General features: G+C 31.7%; 1 protein-coding gene across 1 annotated transcript in view; it reads right to left on the bottom strand.

The window, feature by feature from the left end:
• The window catches only part of LOC101899204 (muscle M-line assembly protein unc-89), a 293,843-nt gene that overhangs the window by 125,504 nt on the left and 148,141 nt on the right, over window positions 1-20,198 (bottom strand). Inside the window, exons 2-5 of the mRNA XM_059130241.1 lie at window positions 6,094-6,138; window positions 5,901-6,004; window positions 605-812; window positions 385-540 (exon numbers count right to left, since the gene is read on the bottom strand). Of these exons, the coding sequence (XP_058986224.1) occupies window positions 385-540; window positions 605-812; window positions 5,901-6,004; window positions 6,094-6,138 (513 nt within the window). The remainder of the gene's footprint in view (window positions 1-384; window positions 541-604; window positions 813-5,900; window positions 6,005-6,093; window positions 6,139-20,198) is intronic.

The following is a 20,198-nucleotide window of genomic DNA, read 5'->3' as shown; positions in this document are numbered from 1 at the left end:
CAAGGACATCAGACGAGAGGGGTGTATGGTGAATGATAATGGTTGGTTTGGATCATTAAACGATTGCAATTTAAATTTTGATGAACATAATGTTGGACGGTTGGACGGGTTGTTGGACGGTTGTTTGGTATGACCGAGGTTACAATTTTATTTTAATTGAGGTTATGCTTACATTCAATGGACAAGGACTATTTGAGATGGACTGACTCTCATCAGAATAAAATTTTATGCAGCTAAATGACAAGCAACAAAAAATAATGGGGTGAGGGAAATGCGGACAAATGAAGGTAACTGCAATACGACGTTTTTAATGGCTGATCCAACCAAGGAAAAATTTGGTATGGAGGTCGAAATTTCGATTTTTTCGAACTATTTCTAACTTACCATGCTCGCCACCAATTAGCATTTCTTCACCATCCTCACGACGCCACATTACATAGGGCTCCGGATATCCCCGGGCCTTACAGGTCAGTGTTACATTGAGACCTTCCCGAGCCACAACATCATGGCTGGTCATGCCCTCGACTATCATGGGAGGTACTGAAAAAAGGTATTTAAAATTTTCGTCGTATCTTTTCGGCTTCTTAAATCTTGTCCAACTTACCCACAACCTGCAGATAACCCTTTCTCGAACGCATTGGATCCGTATTCACCTGACACATATACCAGCCACGATCACTCTCGTCCACCTCCTTGATGTGCAGATACCACGATCGATGATCATTGTATGTCAAACTTATGCGATTGTTTTGTATGATGACATTGTGATGGATCGAGAGAATTGTCTGGGTGTCTACTCGGACCCAGGCGACCTGAAATATTAAAAATAATAAAATAATACTTATAGTTAATATAAAATAATAAATATATGTTCTGAAGGACAGAAGGATTCTAACCAATTCCGAATTTGGTTTTTTAAGGATTCACAGGCCAAAAAACTTGGATATTTGAGAGGACCCAAGGGCTTAATAAAGGTGGACTCTAAGGTTTTATCATTGTGAAATTTCAGAATAATTGTAAGGCCTGAAAAAAAGGATTTTCAGAAGAATACGAAGGCCTTTTTAGCTTGGATATTTTGAAAGGATCCTAAGGCCTCCTAAATATGGGCATTTAAAAGGTTCTAAAGCTAAGCAAAACAAAGATATTTGAAAGGATCTTTGGAAATATTATAAGGCCTCTGATATTTCAAAGGATCCTATCCTATCCTATTAAACGCATAAATATTTGAAAGGATCCTGACTATCCACACAAGGATTTTTAAAGGATTCTTAGGACATCCAAAAAGTATCTACTATCCACACAAGGATTTTTAAGAATTTTAAGGCCATACAAAATTTGATTTCTTAAAGGAAAGAATAGGCTATCTAAACCTGGATTTTTGGAAGGATTCCTTCTTGAATCTTTTACAGGATCGTTAGGTCATACAAGAAGACGAAGAATTTCAAGTCCTTCATTTCAAAGAATCCTATGACTTAAAAGGCATACAAATTTGAAAGGATCCTGAATATCCACGCAAGGATTTTTAAGAATTTTTTGGCCGTCCAAACTCCTTTTTTATAGGAAAGAAGAGGCTACTCAGACCTGGATTTGTGAAAGAATTCCAAGTCTTTTGGAATCTTTTACAGGATCTTTAGGCCATTCAAACCAGGATTTCTAAAGGATTTTGGGATATATTTCTTTTTTAAAGAATTCCAAGCCTTTCAAAATGTTAATTTTAAAAGGATCCAAAGGACAAATAAACGTGGATTTTTCAAAGGATCCAAAGGCCAAACAAACGTGGATTTTTTAAAGGATCCAAAGGCCAAACAAACGTGGATTTTTTAAAGGATCCAAAGGCCAAACAAACGTGGATTTTTTAAAGGATCCAAAGGCCAAACAAACGTGGATTTTTTAAAGGATCCAAAGGCCAAACAAACGTGGATTTTTTAAAGGATCCAAAAACCAAACAGACGTGGATTTTTAAAGGATCCAAAGGCCAAACAAACGTATATTTTTTAAAGGATCCAAAAACCAAACAGACGTGGATTTTTTAAAGGATCCAAAGGCCAAACAGACGTGGATTTTTTAAAGGATCCAAAAACCAAACAGACGTGGATTTTTTAAAGGATCCAAAGGCCAAACAAACGTGGATTTTTTAAAGGATCCAAAAACCAAACAGACGTGGATTTTTAAAGGATCCAAAGGCCAAACAAACGTGGATTTTTTAAAGGATCCAAAGGCCAAATAAACGTGAATCTTTTAAAGGATCCAAAGGCCAAACAAACGTGGATTTTTTAAAGGATCCAAAGGCCAAACAAACGTGGATTTTTTAAAGGATCCAAAGGCCAAACAGACGTGGATTTTTTAAAGGATCCAAAGGCCAAACAGGCGTGGATTTTTTAAAGGATCCAAAGGCCAAACAAACGTGGATTTTTTAAAGGATCCAAAGTCAAAACAAACGTGGATTTTTTAAAGGATCCAAAGTCAAAACAAACGTGGATTTTTTAAAGGATCCAAAGTCAAAACAAACGTGGATTTTTTAAAGGATCCAAAGGCCACATAAATCTGCAAGAATTCTTAGGTCATGCAAACATGGAGTTTTCAAGAATTCTTAGGTCATCCAAGCATGGATTTTTAAGGATTCTTAGGTCATCCAAACATGGATTTTTTAAGGATTCTTAGGCCATCCAAACATGGATTTTTTAAGGATTCTTAGGCCATCCAAACGCGATTTTTTAAGGATTCTTAGGCCATCCAAACGCGATTTTTGAAGAATTTTTGAAGCCTTCAACGTGGATTTCTATAAGGATTTTCAGGCTATCCAAACATGTATTTCTTAAAGGATTTCATGGGCTTCCAAACAATGGATTTTTTATAGGGTTCTTAGGCCATCCAAACGTGGATTCATAGGATATGCAAACGAAGATTTTTTTAAGGATTCTTAGGCCATACAAGGATTATTAGGCTATTCAAAAGTAGATTTTTGGCCATACATACGATTCTAAGGCATTTCAAAAGTTGTATTTTTAAAGGATTAAACATTGATATTTCTGAGGATTTAGAGGTTATACAAAGATGATTTTTTGAAGGATTCAATGTTTATCCCAAGCTAACTTTTTTTGAAGATTTTTCCAACATTGGGTTTCAAAGGACTCTGGGCTCATTTATGAAAAGAGGATTTTCAGTGGATTGTTATTACTTCCACTCATGGATTTGTTTAAGACTTCTTAGTCTTTCTTAATATGGACATTTTGTCACTTTTATAGTCTTCCAAATATGGATTATTTCAAAGGATTCCAGCGACCTTCTAAGGTGGATTTTTTAAAAAATCCCAAGGACATTCTAAATTAGGATTTTTTAAAGGATTCTAAGGACATTTATAAAGACTTCCAAACGTACATTTTTTAAAGGATTCCAAGGACATTTATAAAGATTTCCAAACGTGGATTTCTTAAAGGATTCAAAAGGCATTTGTAAAGACTTCCAAACATGGATTTTTTAAAGGATTCCAAGGATATTTATAAAGACACGTGGATTTTTTAAAGGTTTCCAAGGACATTTATAAAGGCTTCCAAATGTTGTTTTTTTTTTTTAAGATTCCAAGGACAGAACAGTGTGGCTTGTTTGTTCGGGATACCGTAGTATTTTGTTGTTGCAAAATGGTCAGGCTTATCCCTTTATTGTTGTTTTTATAAAAACAACGTTTGTTTATTAGTGGAGAACGATGGTAATGTTTACCAGGGGGTAAGGCAGGGAATACCTAGGTTTCGGAAACCTGCCTTACCCCCTGGTAAACATTACCATCGTTCTCCACTAATAAACAAACGTTGTTTTTATAAAAACAACAATAAAGGGATAAGCCTGACCATTTTGCAACAACGATTCCAAGGACATTTATAAAGCTTTTGTAACATAAAATGTGTAAGGCTCCTCGTACCTTTGATAAATCTTCATCCCTAAACGATTCCTTGGAAATTCGTAATTTTAAAGGATTCCAAGGACATTTATGAAGACTTACAAACGTGGATTTTTTAAAGGATTCCGAGGACATTTGTAAAGACTTCCAAACGTGGATTTTTAAAGGATTCCAAGGGTTTTTATAAAGACATTCAAAACGTGAATTTTTAAAGGATTCCGAGGAGGTTTATAAAGACTTCCCAACTTGGATTTTTTTAAAGAATTCCAAGGACATTTATGAAGACTTTCAAAACGTAAATTTTTTAAAGGATTCCAGGGACATTTATAAAGACTTTCAAAACGTGGATTTTTTGAGGATTTCAATAACATTTTTTAAAACTTCCAAAATGTGGATTTTTGAAGGATTCCTAGGACATTTATAAAGACTTCCAAACGTGGAATTTTTAAAGGATTCCAAAGGCTTTTATAAGGACTTCAATAAAGTGGATTTTTAAAGGGTTTCAAGGAAATTTATAAAGACTTCCAAACGTGTTTTTTTTTTAAATTCCAAGGACATTTATAAAAACTTTCAAACGTCGATTTTTAAAGAATTCCAAGGAATTCCGTGGATTTTTTAAAGGATTTCAAGGACATTTATAAAGATTCCGTAATATAATTATGTAAGGCTTCTGGTACCTTTGATAAATCTTCTTCCCTAAACGATTCCTAGGAAATTTGTATAGCTGTCCGAATATGAAATTTGTAAGGCTTCTGATACAGCCTCCTTCTCTAAGGATTCCTGGAAATATTAATAGCTTTCCGAATTTGAAATTTGTAAGACTTCTGGCGCATTTTATAAATCCTCCTTTATAAAAAAATTAATAGGAAGTTCGTAAAGCTTTCCGAATGTAAAATTTATAAGACATCTGTTGCCTTTGTCAAATCCTTCTAAAAGAGGATCTTTTAAAAGATTTAAGGACATTTGAAGAGACCTTCAATCGAGGATTTTTCTAATGATTTAATAAGATTTTCTTAAGGAACATTTTTAAGTATTTTAGGACCTTTTGAGAGGCCTTCCAGATGAGGGTTTTGTAAATCATTTTACGGCCATTCGTAAGGTCTAACAAATGTGGATTGTTTGAAAGTTTCTACAGCCTTTAAAATGGCCTTCCAAATTCCAATTTTTCATAAAATATTGAGGCCAAGTACTTCCTTATGGAAATCGAGTCCGAATTCCTTCATTCGTTGGTTTTAAGATTAAAACTCTTAGCCGTTTTTGACCCCGGAATCAAATATCCAAATCTAATCTGACCAGTTTAATACAATTATTTATCCATTGGCCGTCTCCTAATTTCCCTTGTAATTTATTTGTCAGATTTGTAACCTGCCTGCCAACATAGAAAATTTGATATAAACCACAAGCATTAACACAATATGCCACAAAGTATTATGACTTTGGCAACATTTGCGGATACAAATCGATGTCATTTAAAATGAATATGGATTGATGCATTTCATATGCAAGCTTTTCGATACAAGTTTTGGTAGCAGGCAACAACTATGTGTGTGTCCTTGGTTCTCCCATATTTCTACCGAAACTAGCACATTTCATCGGTAATCTTGAATAATTAATAACTGAGAAGATGTGTTCGATGATGCCTACTTCCAATTGGGAATTCTTGCACTTTTCATTTTGCATTATTAAACATGACAAGGAGAAAGTTCGGAACTTTTCGTTTGTCTTTGCAGGGCAAATAATGGTGTGGGGGCAGGATAGGAATCGCATGGATTCGGCTGACTATATTTGAAAAGGGTGGTTGTGGTGTTACTTTCTAATGATACTAAATGGCAGTAGGTGATTGATTTTGCACCTATTTTCTTACGAGAAATTATCCACGTCACCGCAGAATTTTCAAAATTTTGTTTTCGAAAAAGTTTTTCCCACTAAAAGTTTTTGAATATTTAATTTAGTTCAGGTTTCCACGCAAGTTGAGGAGTTTGTTTCATAAATCATTGATAATTACCTTGTAATTTTTAAGATTTTCCACCACACATGCCAGCAGAGCATCACGGCCCAGGGAGACCGTAACATTGGCCACGGGTTCAGCAAATCTGGGCATATCATCATCTATGGGAAAATGTTTTTAATTTAAAATGTGTTTTTTTTCTTTTTTAATCTCAGAAATTTAAAAGTTATCAGGAAGTAGGCCACCTTACCTTCAACAGAAGCTCGTGATTTGTCGTTGGAATGTGAGTGTTTTCCTGAAAATAAACAAAAAAGAGAAGGTAATCAATTAAAAACTTGAAAAATTATTAAAATTTTTTAAAAAATAATTTTTCAAGGACCATTAAGACGTAGACTTTTTAAAGAATATATTTTCAAGGATCCAAGAAACGTGGATTTCTTAAACAATATTTTTTCAAGAACACAAAAAACATAGATTTTTTAAAAATATTTTTTTCAAGGGTTGATTTTTTTAAAGAATATTTTTTTTCAAGGATACAAGAAACGTGGATTTTTTAAAAAATATTTTTTTTCAAGGATACAAGAAACGTGGATTTTTAAAGAATATTTTTTTCAAGGATACAAGAAACGTGGATTTCTTGAACAATATTTTTTCAAGAACACAAAAAACATAGATTTTTTAAAAATATTTTTTTCAAGGATTCACGAAACGTGGATTTTTTTAAGAATATATATATTTTTCAAGGGTACAAGAAACGTTGATTTTTTAAAGAATATTTTAAGGATCCAAAAAACGTGGATTTTTTAAAGAATATTTCTTCAAAGACCAAGAAACGTGGTTTCCTTAAAGAATATTTTTTTCAAGGACCAAAAGACCAAAAAACGTGGATTTTTAAAGAACATTTTTTCAACGACCATCAGTTGAAGAAACGTGGATTTTTTAAAGAATATTTTTTCAACGACCATCAGTTGAAGAAACTTGGATTTTTTAAAGAATATTTTTTCAACGACCATTAGTTGAAGAAACGTGGATTTTTTAAAGAATATTTTTTCAAGGACCATCAGTTGAAGAAACGTGGATTTTTAAAGAATATTTTTTCAAGGACCATCAGTTGAAGAAACGTGGATTTTTTAAAGAATATTTTTTCAAGGACCAAAAGACCAAGAAACGTGGATTTTTCAAAGAATATTTTTTCAAGGACCAAAAGACCAAGAAACATGGATTTTTTAAAGAATATTTTTTCAAGGACCAAAAGCCAAAGAAACGTGGATTTTTCAAAGAATATTTTTTCAAGGACCAAAAGACCAAGAAACATGGATTTTTTAAAGAATATTTTTTCAAGGACCAATAAGACGTGGATTTTTTAAAGAATATTTTTTCAAGGACCAATAAGACGTGGATTTTTTAAAGAATATTTTTTCAAGGATCAATAAGACGTGGATTTTTTAAAGAATATTTTTTCAAGGACCAATAAGACGTGGATTTTTTAAAGAATATTTTTTCAAGGGCCAATAAGACGTGGATTTTTTAAAGAATATTTTTTCAAGGACCAATAAGACGTGGATTTTTTAAAGAATATTTTTTCAAGGACCAATAAGACGTGGATTTTTTAAAGAATATTTTTTCAAGGACCAAAAGACCAAGAAACGTGGATTTTTTAAAGAATATTTTTTCAAGGACCAAAAGACCAAGTAACGTGGATTTTTTAAAGAATATTTTTTCAAGGACCAAAAGACCAAGAAACGTGGATTTTTTAAAGAATATTTTTTCAAGGACCAAAAGACCAAGAAACGTGGATTTTTTAAAGAATATTTTTTCAAGGACCAAAAGACCAAGAAACGTGGATTTTTTAAAGAATATTTTTTCAAGGACCAAAAGACCAAGAAACGTGGATTTTTTAAAGAATATTTTGTCAAGGAACAAGAAACGTGGATTTTTTAAAGAATATTTTGTCAAGGAACAAGAAACGTGGATTTTTTAAAGAATATTTTTTTCTAGGATACAAGAAACGTGGATTTTTAAAGAATATTTTTTCAAGGTTACAAGAAGCGTGGATTTTTTAAAGAATATTTTTTTCAAGGATACAAGAAACGTGGATTTTTAAAGAATATTTTTTCATGGAACAAGAAACGTGGATTTTTTAAAGAATATTTTTTCAAGGACCAATAAGACGTGGATTTTTTAAAGAATATTTTTTCAAGGACCAATAAGACGTGGATTTTTTAAAGAATATTTTTTCAAGGATCAATAAGACGTGGATTTTTTAAAGAATATTTTTTTCTAGGATACAAGAAACGTGGATTTTTTAAAGAATATTTTTTTCAAGGACACAAGAAACGTGGATTTTTTAAAGAATATTTTTTTCTAGGATACAAGAAACGTGGATTTTTTAAAGAATATTTTTTTCAAGGATACAAGAAACGTGGATTTTTTTAAAAAATACTTTTTCAATGAACAATAAAATGTGGCTTTTTAAAAAATACTTTTTCAAGGTCCAATATAACGTGGATTTTTTAAAAAATACTTTTTCAAGGAACAATAAAATGTGGATTTTTTAAAAAATATTTTTTCAAGGACCAACAGAAACGTGGATTTTTTAAAAAATATTTTTTTCAAGGATCCAAGGAACGTGGATTTTTTAAAGAATATTTTTTCAAGGATACAAGAAACGTAGATTTTTTAAAGTATATTTTTCAAGGATCCAAGAAACGTGGAATTTTTACAGAATATTGTTTTAAGCATCCAAGAAACGTGGATTTTTTTAAGAATATTTTTTTAAGGACCAACAGAAACGTGGATTTTTTAAAGAATATTTTTTCAAGGACCAACAGAAACGTGGATTTTTTAAAGAATATTTTTTCAAGGACCAACAGAAACGTGGATTTTTGTAAAGAATATTTTTTCAAGGACCAAGAAACGTGGATTTTTTAAAGAATATTTTTTCAAGGACCAAGAAACGTGGATCTTTTAAACAATATTTTTTCAAGGATACAAGAATCGTGGATTTTTAAAGAATATTTTTTCAAGGATACAAGAATCGTGGATTTTTAAAGAATATTTTTTCAAGGACCAACAGAAACGTGGATTTTTTAAAGAATTTTTTTTCAAGGACCAACAGAAACGTGGATTTTTTTAAGAATATTTTTTCAAGGACCATCAGACCAAGAAACGTGGATTTTTTAAAGAATATTTTTTTAAGGATCCCAGAAACGTTGATTTTTTAAGAATATTTTTTCAATGACCAACAGAAACGTGGATTTTTTAAAGAATATTTTTTCAAGGATTCAAGAAACAAGGATTTTTTTAAGAATATTTTTTCAAGGATCCAAGAAACTTGGATTTTTTAAAGAATATTTTTCAAAGACCAAGAAACGTGGATTTTTTAAAGAATATTTTTCAAAGACCAACAAACGTGGATATTTTAAAGAATATTTTTCAAAGACCAAGAAATGTGGATTTTTTAAAGAATATTTTTCAAAGACCAAGAAACGTGGATTTTTTAAAGAATATTTTTCAAAGACCAAGAAACGTGGATTTTTTAAAGAATATTTTTCAAAGACCAAGAACGTGGATTTTTTAAAGAATATTTTTCAAAGACCAAGAAACGTGGATTTTTTAAAGAGTATTTTTCAAAGACCAAGAAACGTGGATTTTTTAAAGAATATTTTTCAAAGACCAAGAAACGTGGATTTTTTAAAGAATATTTTTTCAAGGATACAAGAATCGTGGATTTTTAAAGAATATTTTTTCAAGGATCCAAGAAACGTGGATTTTTTAAAGAATATTTTTTCAAGGACCAAATATCCAAGTAACGTGGATTTTTTAAAGAATATTTTTTCAAGGACCAGAAGACCAAGAAACGTGGATTTTTTAAAGAATATTTTTTCAAGGACCAAAAGACCAAGAAACGTGGATTTTTTAAAGAATATTTTTTCAAGGACCATCAGTTGAAGAAACGTGGATTTTTTAAAGAATATTTTTTTCAAGGACCAAAAGACCAAGAAACGTGGATTTTTTAAAGAATATTTTTTCAAGGACCAAAAGACCAAGAAACGTGGATTTTTTAAAGAATATTTTTTCAAGGACCAAAAGACCAAGAAACGTGGATTTTTTAAAGAATATTTTTTCAAGGGCCATCAGTTGAAGAAACATGGATTTTTAAAGAATAGTTTTTAATGGCCTTCAGTTCAAGAAACGTTGATTTTTTAAGGATATTTTTTTCAAGCATCCAAGAATCGTGGATTTTTTAAAGAATATTTTTTCAACGACCATCAGTTGAAGAAACTTGGATTTTTTAAAGAATATTTTTTTTTTCAAGGACCTTTGGACAAATAGGTTTACTGCCTTCATCCATTTAAATGTTATTAGGTTTAATAAAATAATATTTACAAGAATATTTTAAAGAATAGTTTTTAATGGCCTTCAGTTCAAGAAACATGGATTTTTAAAGAATATTTTTTAATGGCCTTCAGTTCAAGAAACGTTGATTTTTTAAAGAATATTTTTCCAAGGACCATCAGTTGAAGAAACGTGGATTTTTTAAAGAATATTTTTCCAAGGACCATCAGTTGAAGAAACGTGGATTTTTTAAAGAATATTTTTCCAAGGACCATCAGTTGAAGAAACGTGGATTTTTTTAAAGAATATTTTTCCAAGGACCATCAGTTGAAGAAACGTGGATTTTTTAAAGAATATTTTTCCAAGGACCATCAGTTGAAGAAACGTGGATTTTTTAAAGAATATTTTTCCAAGGACCATCAGTTGAAGAAACGTGGATTTTTTAAAGAATATTTTTCCAAGGACCATCAGTTGAAGAAACGTGGATTTTTTAAAGAATATTTTTCCAAGGACCATCAGTTGAAGAAACGTGGATTTTTTAAAGAATATTTTTCCAAGGACCATCAGTTGAAGAAACGTGGATTTTTTAAAGAATATTTTTCCAAGGACCATCAGTTGAAGAAACGTGGATTTTTTAAAGAATATTTTTCCAAGGACCATCAGTTGAAGAAACGTGGATTTTTAAAGAATATTTTTCCAAGGACCATCAGTTGAAGAAACGTGGATTTTTTAAAGAATATTTTTCCAAGGACCATCAGTTGAAGAAACGTGGATTTTTTAAAGAATATTTTTCCAAGGACCATCAGTTGAAGAAACGTGGATTTTTTAAAGAATATTTTTCCAAGGACCATCAGTTGAAGAAACGTGGATTTTTTAAAGAATATTTTTCCAAGGACCATCAGTTGAAGAAACGTGGATTTTTTAAAGAATATTTTTCCAAGGACCATCAGTTGAAGAAACGTGGATTTTTTAAAGAATATTTTTCCAAGGACCATCAGTTGAAGAAACGTGGATTTTTTAAAGAATATTTTTCCAAGGACCATCAGTTGAAGAAACGTGGATTTTTTAAAGAATATTTTTCCAAGGACCATCAGTTGAAGAAACGTGGATTTTTTAAAGAATATTTTTCCAAGGACCATCAGTTGAAGAAACGTGGATTTTTTAAAGAATATTTTTCCAAGGACCATCAATTGAAGAAACGTGGATTTTTTAAAGAACAGTTTTTCAACGACCACCAGTTGAAGAAACGTGGATTTTTTAAAGAATATTTTTTCAACGACCATCAGTTGAAGAAACTTGGATTTTTTAAAGAATATTTTTTCAACGACCATTAGTTGAAGAAACGTGGATTTTTTAAAGAATATTTTTTCAAGGACCATCAGTTGAAGAAACGTGGATTTTTAAAGAATATTTTTTCAAGGACCATCAGTTGAAGAAACGTGGATTTTTTAAAGAATATTTTTTCAAGGACCATCAGTTGAAGAAACGTGGATTTTTTAAAGAATATTTTTTCAAGGACCAAAAGACCAAGAAACGTGGATTTTTCAAAGAATATTTTTTCAAGGACCAAAAGACCAAGAAACATGGATTTTTTAAAGAATATTTTTTCAAGGACCAAAAGCCAAAGAAACGTGGATTTTTCAAAGAATATTTTTTTCAAGGACCAAAAGACCAAGAAACATGGATTTTTTAAAGAATATTTTTTCAAGGACCAATAAGACGTGGATTTTTTAAAGAATATTTTTTCAAGGACCAATAAGACGTGGATTTTTTAAAGAATATTTTTTCAAGGACCAATAAGACGTGGATTTTTTAAAGAATATTTTTTCAAGGACCAATAAGACGTGGATTTTTTAAAGAATATTTTTTCAAGGATCAATAAGACGTGGATTTTTTAAAGAATATTTTTTCAAGGACCAATAAGACGTGGATTTTTTAAAGAATATTTTTTCAAGGGCCAATAAGACGTGGATTTTTTAAAGAATATTTTTTCAAGGACCAATAAGACGTGGATTTTTTAAAGAATATTTTTTCAAGGACCAATAAGACGTGGATTTTTTAAAGAATATTTTTTCAAGGACCAAAAGACCAAGAAACGTGGATTTTTTAAAGAATATTTTTTCAAGGACCAAAAGACCAAGAAACGTGGATTTTTTAAAGAATATTTTTTCAAGGACCAAAAGACCAAGAAACGTGGATTTTTTAAAGAATATTTTTTCAAGGACCAAAAGACCAAGAAACGTGGATTTTTTAAAGAATATTTTTTCAAGGACCAAAAGACCAAGAAACGTGGATTTTTTAAAGAATATTTTTTCAAGGACCAAAAGACCAAGAAACGTGGATTTTTTAAAGAATATTTTTTCAAGGACCAAAAGACCAAGAAACGTGGATTTTTTAAAGAATATTTTTTCAAGGACCAAAAGACCAAGAAACGTGGATTTTTTAAAGAATATTTTTTCAAGGACCAAAAGACCAAGAAACGTGGATTTTTTAAAGAATATTTTTTCAAGGACCAAAAGACCAAGAAACGTGGATTTTTTAAAGAATATTTTTTCAAGGACCAAAAGACCAAGAAACGTGGATTTTTTAAAGAATATTTTTTCAAGGACCAAAAGACCAAGAAACGTGGATTTTTTAAAGAATATTTTGTCAAGGAACAAGAAACGTGGATTTTTTAAAGAATATTTTTTTGTAGGATACAAGAAACGTGGATTTTTAAAGAATATTTTTTCAAGGTTACAAGAAGCGTGGATTTTTTAAAGAATATTTTTTTCAAGGATACAAGAAACGTGGATTTTTAAAGAATATTTTTTCAAGGAACAAGAAACGTGGATTTTTTAAAGAATATTTTTTTCTAGGATACAAGAAACGTGGATTTTTTAAAGAATATTTTTTTCTAGGATACAAGAAATGTGGATTTTTTAAAGAATATTTTTTTCAAGGATACAAGAAACGTGGATTTTTTAAAGAATATTTTTTTCTAGGATACAAGAAACGTGGATTTTTTAAAGAATATTTTTTTCAAGGACACAAGAAACGTGGATTTTTTAAAGAATATTTTTTTCTAGGATACAAGAAACGTGGATTTTTTAAAGAATATTTTTTTCAAGGATACAAGAAACGTGGATTTTTTTAAAAAATACTTTTTCAATGAACAATAAAATGTGGCTTTTTAAAAAATACTTTTTCAAGGTCCAATATAACGTGGATTTTTTAAAAAATATTTTTTCAAGGACCAACAGAAACGTGGATTTTTTAAAAAATATTTTTTTCAAGGATCCAAGGAACGTGGATTTTTTAAAGAATATTTTTTCAAGGATACAAGAAACGTAGATTTTTTAAAGTATATTTTTCAAGGATCCAAGAAACGTGGAATTTTTACAGAATATTGTTTTAAGCATCCAAGAAACGTGGATTTTTTTAAGAATATTTTTTTAAGGACCAACAGAAACGTGGATTTTTTAAAGAATATTTTTTCAAGGACCAACAGAAACGTGGATTTTTTAAAGAATATTTTTTCAAGGACCAACAGAAACGTGGATTTTTTTAAAGAATATTTTTTCAAGGACCAAGAAACGTGGATTTTTTAAAGAATATTTTTTCAAGGACCAAGAAACGTGGATCTTTTAAACAATATTTTTTCAAGGATACAAGAATCGTGGATTTTTAAAGAATATTTTTTCAAGGATACAAGAATCGTGGATTTTTAAAGAATATTTTTTCAAGGACCAACAGAAACGTGGATTTTTTAAAGAATTTTTTTTCAAGGACCAACAGAAACGTGGATTTTTTTAAGAATATTTTTTCAAGGACCATCAGACCAAGAAACGTGGATTTTTTAAAGAATATTTTTTTAAGGATCCCAGAAACGTTGATTTTTTAAGAATATTTTTTCAATGACCAACAGAAACGTGGATTTTTTAAAGAATATTTTTTCAAGGATTCAAGAAACGTGGATTTTTTTAAGAATATTTTTTCAAGGATCCAAGAAACTTGGATTTTTTAAAGAATATTTTTCAAAGACCAAGAAACGTGGATTTTTTAAAGAATTTTTTTCAAAGACCAACAAACGTGGATATTTTAAAGAATATTTTTCAAAGACCAAGAAATGTGGATTTTTTAAAGAATATTTTTCAAAGACCAAGAAACGTGGATTTTTTAAAGAATATTTTTCAAAGACCAAGAAACGTGGATTTTTTAAAGAATATTTTTCAAAGACCAAGAAACGTGGATTTTTTAAAGAATATTTTTCAAAGACCAAGAAACGTGGATTTTTTAAAGAGTATTTTTCAAAGACCAAGAAACGTGGATTTTTTAAAGAATATTTTTCAAAGACCAAGAAACGTGGATTTTTTAAAGAATATTTTTTCAAGGATACAAGAATCGTGGATTTTTAAAGAATATTTTTTCAAGGATCCAAGAAACGTGGATTTTTTAAAGAATATTTTTTCAAGGACCAAATATCCAAGTAACGTGGATTTTTTAAAGAATATTTTTTCAAGGACCAGAAGACCAAGAAACGTGGATTTTTTAAAGAATATTTTTTCAAGGACCAAAAGACCAAGAAACGTGGATTTTTTAAAGAATATTTTTTCAAGGACCATCAGTTGAAGAAACGTGGATTTTTTAAAGAATATTTTTTCAAGGACCAAAAGACCAAGAAACGTGGATTTTTTAAAGAATATTTTTTCAAGGACCAAAAGACCAAGAAACGTGGATTTTTTAAAGAATATTTTTTCAAGGGCCATCAGTTGAAGAAACATGGATTTTTAAAGAATAGTTTTTAATGGCCTTCAGTTCAAGAAACGTTGATTTTTTAAGGATATTTTTTTCAAGCATCCAAGAATCGTGGATTTTTTAAAGAATATTTTTTCAACGACCATCAGTTGAAGAAACTTGGATTTTTTAAAGAATATTTTTTTTTCAAGGACCTTTGGACAAATAGGTTTACTGCCTTCATCCATTTAAATGTTATTAGGTTTAATAAAATAATATTTACAAGAATATTTTAAAGAATAGTTTTTAATGGCCTTCAGTTCAAGAAACATGGATTTTTAAAGAATATTTTTAATGGCCTTCAGTTCAAGAAACGTTGATTTTTTAAAGAATATTTTTTCAAGGACCATCAGTTGAAGAAACGTGGATTTTTTAAAGAATATTTTTTCAAGGACCTTCGGACAAATAGGTTTACTGCCTTCGTCCACTTCAATTTTATTAGGTTTAATAAAATAATATATACAATTTAGTTAATCCATTAATTTAAACTAATTGTCCCTTAACGCAACCTCTGTACTAATGTTGCCACTAAATATTAGTTGTAACTCCCTTTCACCGGAAATTTGCCACATCCACAAAAGCTCTTTTCCCACCCACCCCTACTACATAAAATTGTAACTAAGAAAATCCTTTAATTTCCCACGATCTCAAACATGCCGTTTATTTCCAGCAGATTTTTTTCCTGCTCTACAAGATATTTGTGTTGCAACATTCCTTGCCTTTGTCACAGCACTCCACCTCTGATCTCTCCGAAAACATTTTTCACACAATACCAACGTAACACCATTGCTCTGCCACAACAAGAGGCATCCAGCTATTGGATGCTTTCGTGCATTATTGTCAACACGAAAATGACTCAAACAGAGAAAAGGCACACCGCACAGCCGCCACATGCACCGGCATGCACTTTGTTACAATGAACGGGAATCAGGCATGTGTAGCAAGCAGGCAGCTCATACATGCCTGGTGTTGAGGATGTGTTTAAGGACACAATATATAGAGCATCATGAAAAATTCAAATCTTTTGCAAACATACTTTGGTTTCTTTGCAGCAGCAGCACCAGCAGAGGGGTTGGGGAGAGAGAGCGAGAGTTTCAATGGGTCAGATTGGGTGGGAATTTCTATTGAGCTGCATATTTTATGTGAAATGTTGGTTGTTGGAATATGGAGGGTTTGATTGTGTGCTGTGAGTGCATCTGAGCGGATCTGTTGTCGGTATTGCCTTTGGGGCAATACAAAGATGCTAACATAACGTTATGGGAAATATGTTTTAAGCAAGTAAAGCCTGAAATATGCGAACTAAAGTTGGTTTCTTCGGTTTGTTGTTGGCTGCTGCCACTGAAGGGTTTTCGGTAAATATTTTTAATAAATTACAGTTGCTGTGATGATATCGGAAAAATGAGTTTTCACCTAGTTTGTAAGAGGAAGATTTTTTTGCCCTTTACAAATAAAATCTAAAGCGTAGTGAAAATCTGATGAACTCTTATAAAAAATAGTTTAAAAAAAATCATGTTTTAGTGGTTAAAAACATAGTTTAATCATCCTCGGAAAAACATTCTTGTGCAAGTTAAAAAGTCTCAGTCTGTTTTGCCGACAGATTTATACCCTCAGTCAATGTTCTATTATTTAAATATATTTTGACTTCTGTTATGATAATTCAAAGTGTTGACCCTCTATAGAGTATGATCCGAAGGAATGGGCCATTATTGACCATTTTGTATCGGACCTCAATAGATATGATATAAATATTGTGACGTGGCAGGTTTGGATTATAACGACTATTTCCTTCACTTTATATGAGCTATGTGATAATTTTTTTTAGAAAATGTTAAAATGTGCGTAAAGGACCAGATATAGCATTCCAGTATTCCATTTTCATACAACATTTTTATCCAATTTTATGCGAAATCATAAATTCCACATTTATCTGAGGATTGTGGTTGAGAGATAAATTTAGATATAGGAAGTTGTAAATAATCGTTGATTTGTTTCGCTTGTTATGACAGATAAATGAGTTGAAAATTGTCACCCTTGATGGGTGAGGTACCAGAGGGGATTGGCATAAATCTACACAACAGATCTTGTGTTAGAAAAAATGTTTGTATATGAGATATTTGAAGGTAATTGGATGCTTATTCCGCTTTCTTTGATCGTTTTGTTTTTCAAAACCTTGAACCCTATGTGGAGAGCGTGTCATATGAAATTTTCCGACCTCTACCAACTTTTATACCATATCTTGTTTTGATGAAAATATTGAGATGTACCAAGTCTGAAAGGAATTGAATGTTATTTTTGCGTTTTATAAGCTTCGTGGATATTTACAATTTTGAACCTATGCGGGGGAGGTACCAGAAGGTGTGGACCGATATATCCCATCTTCACAGATACGTTATGTTAGTGGAAGAAATGTGTGATATGTGAAGAGAAGCGAATGCTTTTTTCGGATTTTGTGATCGTTTTAGTTGTTCAAAACTTTAACCCTTTGCAGGGAAGGTACCAGAAGGCAATCTTTATAAGAGATCCTGTGCTTCTAGCAATATAAAGATGTGTAAAAGTCTGAATAGAATTATATGTTAATTTCTCGTTTTATGAGCTTCATAGATATTCGAAAATTTGACCGTTTGTGGAGGAGGTACCTGTGGGGGTGAACGGATGTATCCCATCTTCACTACTGGTTTTGTGTTAGTAGATATAATAGGATGTGTAAAATATAAAGAGAACCGGATGCTTATTCCGGATTTTAGTCATTCGAAAATTTGATTCTTTGTGGGGGAGGTACCACAAGAAATGGTCCGATCCCTACCATCACATTTAGATGTGCCAAATCTGAATGGAATTAGATGTTAATTTCGCGTCTTATGAGCTTCATATATATTCAAAATATTGACCCTTTGTGGGAAGGTTACCAGAAGGAGTGGACCAATATAATCCATCTTCACACCTGTCCTTGGGTTAATACAAATATTGTGAAGTGTGTAATCGGACTCTTACATCACATTTTATAAGATTTGTAATTATCCAAAATGTTGACCGTTTGTGGGGGAGGTACTTGATGGAGTGGACCGATATTATCCATTTTTGCACCTGATCAAGAACTGACGTAAATATTAAGATTTGCAAAGTTGGAACGAATTCGGATTATTTTTTCTCATTCTGTGCAGAAAAAATATTTTTTTTTTGAAAATTTCGACGTTTTGTGGCGGAGGTACCAAAAGGAGTGAACCGATATATTCCATCTTAACACCAGGTCTTGGGTTAATAAAAAAATTGGGATGTGTGAAATTTGAAGACAATCGGACTCTTACATCACATTTTATAAGAATTGTTAGTATTCAACATTTTGACCCCTTGTGTGGGAGGTACTTGATGGAGTGGACCTGATCTAGCTCTGAAGCAAATATTAGGATTTGCAAAGTTGAAGCAAAATCGGGTAATCCCTTCTCTCGCTATGCAGTAAAATATTTTCTTTGAAATTTTCGCCCTTTTGTAGGGGAGGAACCAGAAGGAGTAGACCGATATCGATCATCTCCGAACTAAATCTAAGTTTGAAAATGATATTACCATATAGCAAGTTTAAACCACATCGGATACTCCCTTCGAGAGTTTTCGTGCGCACCAGCCAGAGAGACAAACGGGCGGACGGACACATCGCTAGATAGACTCCAAATGTCCTGAAACGGATTTGGTCTAAAGAGACTTAGGGTCTAAAATTGTTATTTCGATGAGACACGTTTTGGCCATATCAAATGATTTATACCCTCTCCAGCCATCTGAATGAGGGTATAATAGAAAATCCTTGTACAAATTATATTTTCATACCCCCAGCCATATGGCTTTAGAGGGCATATGACATTTGATACGGCCAAAACGTGCCTTTTTGAAATAACGCTAGGTGAAACAAGTACGTTTCAAGACTTTGGAGTCAATTTAGAAATGACCGTCCGTCTGTCTGTCTGGCTGGTGCTCATGATAACTCTCGAAGAGAGTATGCGATTCGGTCCAAACTTGGTAAATCTTAATATTATGGTCAAACTTACATGGAGTTCGGAGATGGGCAAAATAGGTCCACTCCTTCTGATAACTCCTCCACAAAAGGGCAATCATTGTAAAGAAAATAATTTACCTCCTAGAAAAGGAAGGGTTCATTTGATTTTGTGTAAGCTTGGTGCTAAAATGGACAATACTGGTTCACTGCATCAAGTACCTCACCCACAAAGGGTCAAAACTTCCAATAAATATAACTCTTTTAAAATGCGAAATAAGAGGCCGATGGTCCTTAAATTTCACACATGATCTGACTAATGATCTGGTGTGAAGACGGGACATATCGGTGGAGTCCTTCTTGTGCCTCCTGCACAACGGGTAAACATTTCAAATAATATGAAACTTGTAAAACGCGAAATGAGCTTTCGATTATTTTCAAATTTAACACATCTTAATGCCTCTACTGAAGCAAGATCTGGTGTGAAGATGGTAGATATCTGACCAAATCTTCTGGTACCTCTCCCATAAAAGTTCAAAAATATGAATAATTATAACTTTCATAAAATTTTAACTAAGAGCCCGATTATTTTCAAATTGGACACATTTCAATATTTCCATTTTCACAAGGATTGAACGGACCACTCCTTCGTGTACCTCTCCCACAAAAAGTCAAACTTTGGAATAACCATTAAGCACATAAAACACAAAATGAACATACGATTACTTTGAAACTAGGCACATCCCAATACTTCTGTCAACACAAGATGTGTTGGACAAAATGGACAAAATCGGACCACTCCTTCTGGAGCCCACATTTTAAATAATTATAGCTCTCATAAAATGCGAACTTTTCGAAATATTATCAAATAACTCGTATAAAATGAAGCAAATGTTGATACGTTTTAATATTTTTATCAGACTTATGTCAAACACGAAGTGGAAATTATTGGCCCAATCCTTTGGAACAGACCAAAAGTTGTGAATTTTTCAAAAACTGATCTCCTGGCCAAAAATTATAATTTTTTTATAGTTTGCATGGTATAGCAATCTAGACCCTTCTTAGAATTTATTTCTGACGAATTTCTAGGAAAAAATCGTATACATTTTAGATATCTCCAAGTAATTCATGTCCATTTCGGGTTTTATAAGAACATTTTTATTGACTTCTTGGCAAAAATCGAATGTTCTTGTTCTGGCCAAGATATCGTCGTTTTATTCTAGGAAAATAAAGTTGAGGATTTATTAATACTTTTGTTT

Source organism: Musca domestica, unplaced genomic scaffold, assembly GCF_030504385.1.
Source record: "Musca domestica strain aabys unplaced genomic scaffold, Musca_domestica.polishedcontigs.V.1.1 7, whole genome shotgun sequence".
Classification (NCBI taxonomy): domain Eukaryota; kingdom Metazoa; phylum Arthropoda; class Insecta; order Diptera; family Muscidae; genus Musca; species Musca domestica.
Note: the sequence above shows the minus strand (reverse complement) of the source record. Positions and strands in the feature narration are given on the sequence as shown.